This window comes from Budorcas taxicolor, chromosome 11 (assembly GCF_023091745.1).
Source record: "Budorcas taxicolor isolate Tak-1 chromosome 11, Takin1.1, whole genome shotgun sequence".
Lineage (NCBI taxonomy): Eukaryota > Metazoa > Chordata > Mammalia > Artiodactyla > Bovidae > Budorcas > Budorcas taxicolor.
Genome location: NC_068920.1, coordinates 48,432,695 through 48,440,387, shown reverse-complemented (window position 1 = coordinate 48,440,387; position 7,693 = coordinate 48,432,695). Strand labels below are relative to the sequence as shown.

At 44.7% G+C, this 7,693-nt stretch overlaps 2 protein-coding genes across 2 annotated transcripts; both read right to left on the bottom strand.

Annotated features, from left to right (window-relative positions):
• Positions 1-249: 249 nt before the first annotated feature.
• On the bottom strand, positions 250-804 carry TMEM217B (transmembrane protein 217B). Its single transcript, XM_052648208.1, has one exon. It carries the CDS (start codon positions 802-804, stop codon positions 250-252), a length of 555 nt encoding a protein of 184 aa, XP_052504168.1.
• A 4,799-nt stretch (positions 805-5,603) lies between these two features.
• TMEM217 (transmembrane protein 217) lies at positions 5,604-6,182 on the bottom strand. The gene has a single exon (XM_052649536.1). It carries the CDS (start codon positions 6,180-6,182, stop codon positions 5,604-5,606), a length of 579 nt encoding a protein of 192 aa, XP_052505496.1.
• Positions 6,183-7,693: the final 1,511 nt, after the last annotated feature.

Sequence of the window (7,693 nt, the reverse complement as noted above, 5' to 3'; positions counted from 1 at the left end):
AAAGAGACGACCAAACAAGCACAAAGGTGGCCTTTAGTTAAAGGATAAAACAAGTCACAAACACACACATGTACGGTAATTGATCCACACAATCCTCCCTCCCCCTCCCCCGACCCCCAAGAGCCATTCTTAAGCACTTAAAACTCAAGAACCCTGAAAAGGCAAGCAGAATCAACCCCAGGCAGGCAGGGAAGTGGGGGCCATCGCTAGGGAGTGCTCTTGCCCTCGCTTCCTTCTTCCTGGCATGGTTCAGTTCAGCTTGTAGTACAAGCTTCCCATCCCGACGGGTGGCCACGACTCCACCGTACTGATGCTAGAGCGTCTGCGTTGGCCAGTCTTGCTTACAGCCCTGGGGTCCCTGAAGATGGAGTATCCGTACTTGGTGACGAAGGGCAGGCAGAACAAGTGCAGGAGCATCCGCGAGATCTGGAAGATCAAGTGCAGGTACCCCAGCTCCTTGAACTGCTCTTTGATGGCCGTGTTGGTGAGCAGGATGACGGAGAGGCTGAGCAGCTCATAGAGGATAATCCACACGCCGTAGCAGAGCATGCCCACGCAGTTGCTGGTGTGGATACAATAGAGGAGCAGCGAGCAGACCAGAAGGGTGGTGGTGGACAGGCTGATGCTGATGTTCTTCTTGTAGGTCACGACCCAAGAGACCAGCTCGGACCTGGAGTTCTGGTAGACACTGAACCTCTCTTCATAGCCAAAGAAGGCAAACTCATTCACGTCAAAGATGAGGAACTGGACAGTGTTGAGGAAACAGAAGGTGCCTATCACAATGGAGTACTTCCTGTCATTCATTTTATACTTGTTTTGCCAGAGACATTGGCTGCAGGGGGAAAAAAAAATGTGGAGATACCCGATGAGATGGCAGAGCTGGCCCGGGGCAAATCCTCAAGCCACTGGATGTAAATGGAAGAGCTAACAGTAATAGTGATGGAGGAACAAGCAACAGGCTGGAAGTCGAGGCACGTGGGCTCTGGCCTCATTAGCTAAAGGGGAGCACATCCTTGGGAAGTGGGGGCGTCATTGACCTGGGATACTTCTCAGGTAGCTCTGCTGTTCCAGTGGCAGCTGTGCTTTAAGATGGCACAAAGGGTACTCCTTTTGGTGTCAGGCTTGTGGGAATTAGGAGGCTCCTCTGTAGCTCAGATCATGAACTCCTTATGGCCAAATCCAGACTTAAATTGAAGGAAGTAGGGAAAACCACTAGACCATTCAGGTATGACCTAAATCAAATCCCTTCCGATTATACAGTGGAGGTGAGAAATAGATTCAAGGGATTAGATCTGATAGAGTGCCTGAAGAACTACGGATGGCGGTTCATGACATTATACAGGAGGCAATAATCAAGACCATCCCCAAGAAAAAGAAATGTAAAGAGGCAAAATGGTTATCGGTGGAGGCCTTACACATAGCTATGAAAAGAAGAGAAGCGAAAGCCAAAGGAGAAAAGGAAAGATATACCCATTTGAATCCAGAGTTTCAAAGAATAGCAAGGAGAGATAAGAAAGACTTCCTCAGTGATTAATGCAAAGAAATAGAGGAAAACAACAGAATGGGATGGACTAGAGATCTCATCAAGATAATTAGAGATACCAAGGAAACTTTTCATTCAAAAATGGGCACAATAAAGGACAGAAATGGTATGGACCTAATAGAAGCAGAAGACATTAAGAATAGGTGGCAAGAATACACAGAACTATACAAAAAAGATCTTCATGACCCAGATTATCATGATGGTGTGATCACTCACCTAGAGCCAGACATCCTGGAATGCGAAGTTAAGTGGGCCTTAGGAAGCATCACTATGAACAAAGCTAGTGGAGGTGATGGAATTCCAGTTGAGCTATTTCACATCCTGAAAGATAATACTGTGAAAGTACTGCACTCAATATGCCAGCAAATTTGGAAAACTCAGTAGTGGCCACAGGACAGGAAAAGGTCAGTTTTCATCTCAATCCCAAAGAAAGGCAATGCCAAAGGATGCTCAAACTACCGCACAATTGCAGTCATCTCACACGCTAGCAAAGTAATGCTCAAAATTCTCCAAGCCAGCCTTCAACAGTATGTGAACCATGAACTTCCAGATGTTCAAGCTGGACTTAGGAAAGGCAGAGGAACCAGAGATCATATTACCAACATCCGCTGGATCATCAAAAAAGCAAGCAAGTTCCAGAAAAACATCGACTCTGTGTTATTGACTATGCCAAAGCCCTTGACTGTGTGGATCACAACTTTGAATGTGGAAAATTCTGAAAAAGATGGGACTATCAGACCACCTGACCTGCCTCCTGAGAAATCTGTATGCAGGTCAAGAACCAACAGTTAGAACTGGACATGGAATAACAGACTGGTTCCAAATCAGGAAAGGAGTACATTAAGGTTGTATATTGTTACCCTGCTTATTTAACTTATATGCAGAGTACATCATGAGAAATGCTGGACTGGATGAAGCACAGCTGGAATCAAGATTTCTGGGAGAAATATCAATAACCTCAGATACGCAGATGACACCACCCTTATGGCAGAAAGTGAAGAAAAACTAAAGAGCCTCTTGATGAAAGTGAAAGAGGAGAGTGAAAACGTTGGTTTAAAGCTCAACATTCAGAAAACTAAGATCATAGCAGCTGGTCCGATCACTTTATGGCAAATAGATGGGGAAACAGTGGAAACAGTGACAGACTTTATTTTCATGAGCTCCAAAATCAGTGCAGATGGTGACTGCAGCCATGAAATTAAAAGACACTTGCTCCTTGGAAGAAAAGTTATGACCAACCTAGACAGCATATTAAAAAGCAGAGACATTACTTTGCCAACAAAGATCTGTCTAGTCAAGGCTATGGTTTTTCCAGTGGTCATGTATGGATGTGAAAGTTGGCCTGTAAAGAAAGCTGAGCACCGAAGAATTGATGCTTTTGAACTGTGGTGTTGGAGAAGACTCTTGAGAGTCCCTTGGACTGCAAGAAGATCCAACCAGTCCATCCTAAAGAAGATCAGTCATGAGTGTTCATTGGAAGGACTGATGTTGAAGCTGAAACGCTAATACTTTGGCCACCTGATGTAAAGAACTGAATCATTTGAAAAGACCCTGATGCTGGGAAAGATTGAAGGCAGGAGAAGGGGACGACAGAGGATGAGATGGTTGGATGGCATCAGCAACTCAATGGACATGAGTCTGAGTATGATCCAGGAGTTGGTGATGGACAGGGAGGCCTGGCGTGCTGCAGTCCATGGAGTCACAAAGAGTCGGACTCGACTGAGCGACTGAACTGAAGTTGCTTCAGTCATATCTGACTCTTTGCTACCCTATGGACTGTAACCTTCCAGGCTCCTCTGTCCATGGGATTCTCCAGGCAAGAATACTGGAGTGGGTTGCCATGCCCTCCTCCAGGGGATCTTTTGGACCCAGGGATTGAACCCTTGTCTCTAATACCTCCTGCACTGCCAGAGGGTTCTTTACCACTAGCACCACCTTTACTCAAGAAGAATGAAATTTTTAAGTCCACACAACGTTTTATACACAAGTGTTTATACTGTTCTTATCCTTAATTGCCCCAAACTACAAACCATTCTATGTCCTCCAGTAAGCAAATGGATTAACTGTGGTACATTCTTGCCATGGCGTACTACTCAGCAATAAAGAAAGAGCTATAGGGATTTCTCCAGTGGTTCAGGGGCTAAGACTCCAAGCTCCCAATGCAGGGGGCCTGGGTTCCATCCCTGGTCAGGGAATTAGATCCCATGTGCAGCATCTAAGAGTTCATATGTCATTAAAGACCCCATAAGCCACAACAAAGACTCAGGGCAGCCAAATAAATAAGTATTAAAAAAAAAATAAACTAGCAATACACATAATGACATGAACGAATCTTTAAGGGCTTAGCCTGAGTAAAAGAAGTCAGGCAAAAAAGATTATGTACTCTATGATTCCATTTATGTAAAGTTCTAGAAAATACAAACTAACATATAGAGAAAATCAGCAAATCAGTGCTTTGTGGTGGCAGGGGCGGGGGCGGTAGTGCAGGAAGGGGCAGGAGACAGGGATAAAGAGGAAACTCTTGGGGGTGACACACATGTTCATGCATTCAATTATGGTGATGGCTTCACTGGAATATACTTATGCCCAAACTTACTAAATTGTATTATTTAAACATGTATTTGTTGTGGTTGTGGTTTAGTCGCTCAGTCGCGTCCGACTCTTTGTGACCCCATGAATTGCAGCCCTCCAGGCTCCTCTGTCCATGGGGATTCTCCAGGCAAGAATACTGGAGTGGGTTGCTACTTCCTTCCCCAGGGGGTCTTCCCAAAACAGGGATTGAACCCAGGTCTCCTGCCCTGCAGGCAGATTCTTTACCATCTAAGCCACCAGGGAAGCCTGTGCTATATATTGTATATCAATTATACCTCAAGAAAGCTATTCAGTTCAGTTCAGTCGCTCAGTCATGTCCAACTCTTTTGGACCCCATGAACTGCAGCTTGCCAGGCCTCCCTGTCCATCATCAACTCCTAGAATCCACCCAAACCCATGTCCATTGAGTCGGTGATGCCATCCAACCATCTCATCCTCTGTTGTCCCCTTCTCCTCTTGCTCCCAATCTTTCCCAGCATCAAGGTCTTTTCCAATGAGTCAGCTCTTCGCATCAGATGGCCAAAGTGTTGGAGTTTCAGCTTCGACATCAGTCCTTCCAAGAAAGCTATTAGTAAACCTCTAATATAATGTCTATGCTGTCTGAAGTAGAGGTTTCCTCAGTGTGTCTTCCATTCTGGTTTAAATTGCTTCTGACATTTCCTGACCCCTGAACTCAAAGTGAAGTTTGTTGATATGTGATAATGTATAATCTTGTACCATCTTATGTGGTTGGCTAATCAATTCATAAACATAAACATGATTTAATCTCTCCCACGAAACTGCAAAATCCTCAAGGTCAGGAATTACGTCTTATACTTTTTTGTATCCTCCTGCAGTGGAGATATACACAGTGTGTCCTGCACAGTGACCGACAGAAGAGTTTAACAAATAGCTTTTGATTAATCGCAAGTGCATTTGTGCTCCTGGACAGTTTTTGTTGGGGGAGAGGATGGAAGGGTCAAGACAGAAAATGAAGTATGATTTATCTCTATTTTTATTCTTTTACTTATCTGGAATACAGTATAGATGACACAGGGAGAAAAAGCAGCAGAAAACCACCTCAAGACCCCAGTGATATATTTTTTGCTACAACAATCTGGGATATAAATACAGGTTTACCTATTCTAGGGTTACATCAGAGACCTGAGAGTTGAAGGCTGATGAAGACACACTAAGATGAAAGGATTGCCAGACTGCAATTCAGCTTCATTTCATCCCTGCTTCTCTTCATTTTGACCAATAAGGCGGTACTGACAAGAAAAGGAAAGAGGAAGTCAAGGAGAGCTTGATAAATAACAACGTCCTCTAAATTAAACATCCTCTACAAGCAAGGCGTTCCAGCTGTGATGGTAATCCCTCTTCTCACCGTATCTCCCCCAAAAGGGTGGCAGTAGAGTCTCTGCTTGCTGAAAAGTGAATGAGATGGAAAATGAACTACCATGAGAACCTATTGTGGAACAGGGCCATGTTACTCACTGTAGCGGCGGGAAAAGTTGATTATCTTGGATTTCCGCGGCAGGAAGTCTCCACTGCTGGTAGAAACACGTCTGTTGTAGGAGATGATATTGCCCTGGCTTTTATTTTTGTAGATCATGTAGGCGTAAGTGATGACAAAGCACATCCAGAAACAGTGCATGCATATACGGGACACCAGACCGAACCAGCGCATGATTCTGACCTCCGCCACGGAAGAACCGTCATTGGTAAGGCATTGTACCACGATGTTTACAGTTTCGTAGAAAACAATCCAAACGACGTAGATTACCAGGCCCCTGTGCATGTGGGTGTACACTGAGTATAGCAGCAAGCAGCTGATGAGGATGGTGATGAAAGATAGGAAGACGACGATAGTCAGGCTCCAGCAGATGATGAACAGTTTTATCAGGATACTTGTGCTCTTGATCTGTGACATCTGCTCAGTGCAATTGTTTCTCCTTAGGTACTTCTGTTCGAAGATGAGGTATAAGTCCACGGAGGTGATGGTAAAGACCCCTGACAACAGGGAGCCCATTTTAGCGGTCATGCCACACCAGTGCTGCTGTTTCATGCTGAGACTTCCTGTGAAGACAAACAAGAGCGGGGCCGGGGATAATTCTCATTCCTGCCAATGTGGTAAATTACCCAGGGCTTCTGCCTCCTTCCCCCAATTCACCTGGAGAAACAATGGAGAGAAATGTGGGCACCAGGCAGTAACAGCTTGGAGAAGACAGAAGGCTGCTTAAAATTTGTTTGGGAGTTTGAGTGGGGAGGAAGGAAGAGGCAGTCCCAGGCTGGTGGCAGTGAGCAGATAAATTGGAGGAGTGGTCCTCAACCCCAGCTTCCCATTATAATCATTGATAGTCCCTACTCCACACCAGCTAGAACATTCTCTGGGTATGACCCAGATCTCAGTATTTTTAAAAACTTCCTAGTGATTTTCATCTGTAGCCAGAATTGGAAAATACTGAATAAGAAAGAAAGAAAGAGTCAGTCATGTCCAACTCTTTCCAACCCCATGGACTATAGCTGACCAGGCTTCTCCATCCATGGGATTTTCCAGATAAGAATACTGGAGTGGGTTGCCGTTTCCTTCTCCAGGGGATCTTCCTGATCCCGGGATCAAACCCGGGTCTCCCGCACTGCAGGCAGACTCTTTACCATCTGAGCCGCCAGGGAAGCCTAAAATACTGAATAAAGCAAGTTAAGTTGTGCTCTTTATCTCTCCCAGTTTTGCCCTGGGTTATCATTGCTGCCCCCGAAGGGGAAAATTGGCCGCATTATCCAGACCTTCAGTGCAGGTATCTCAGGAGAAGAGGCATGGTAGCGGCACAATAGCCTTGCTGGGTGAGTGGATGAAAACATTAGGTTTTGAGGAATCACTCCTCCACTATGTATCAAAACTTGAGGAATACGATGAAAGGTGTACTTTAAGGGAAATTTAAAACCTTAAAAGAGAATAGCCTTATCATGGAAAAAGAAAAGACAATAATGAGCTAGGCATTCAACTCAGGGAGTTAGGGGGGAAAAAAATCCAACCAATGATAAGAATAAAAAAAGACAGGAGGAAGGAAAGAAATAAAAGAACAGAAATCAATAAAAAGAAAGAGAAGATAAAGCAGAAGGACTTCTGATTGCTAATTAGTGGAGCCAACTTGCTGATTAAAAAAAAAAAAACCTAAAAATTGCTGGATAAAATAGTCTTTAAATAGTCTTGAAAGTACAGAAGTACTGACAAGATAGGAAGGAGGAGAAAAAAAGACTATAGGACTTCAGGAGCTGGGACAGGTAAGCAAGCATGCAAGTCAGATCTGCTTTGAGGGTATTTGCCAATCTCTGTGTGCGTGCTTAGTCGCTTCAGTCCTGTCCGACTCTTTGTGATCCCAGACTTCTCTGTCCATGGAATTCTCCAGACAAGAACCCTGGAGTGGGTTGTCATGCCCTCCTCCAGGGATCTTCCCTACCCAGGCATCAAACCCACATCTCTTAAGTCTCATGCATTGGCAGGCAGGTTCTTTACCACCAGCGCCACTTGGGAAGCCCCTTTGTCAATCTGGGCAAACTTGAATTTCATTATGAAAA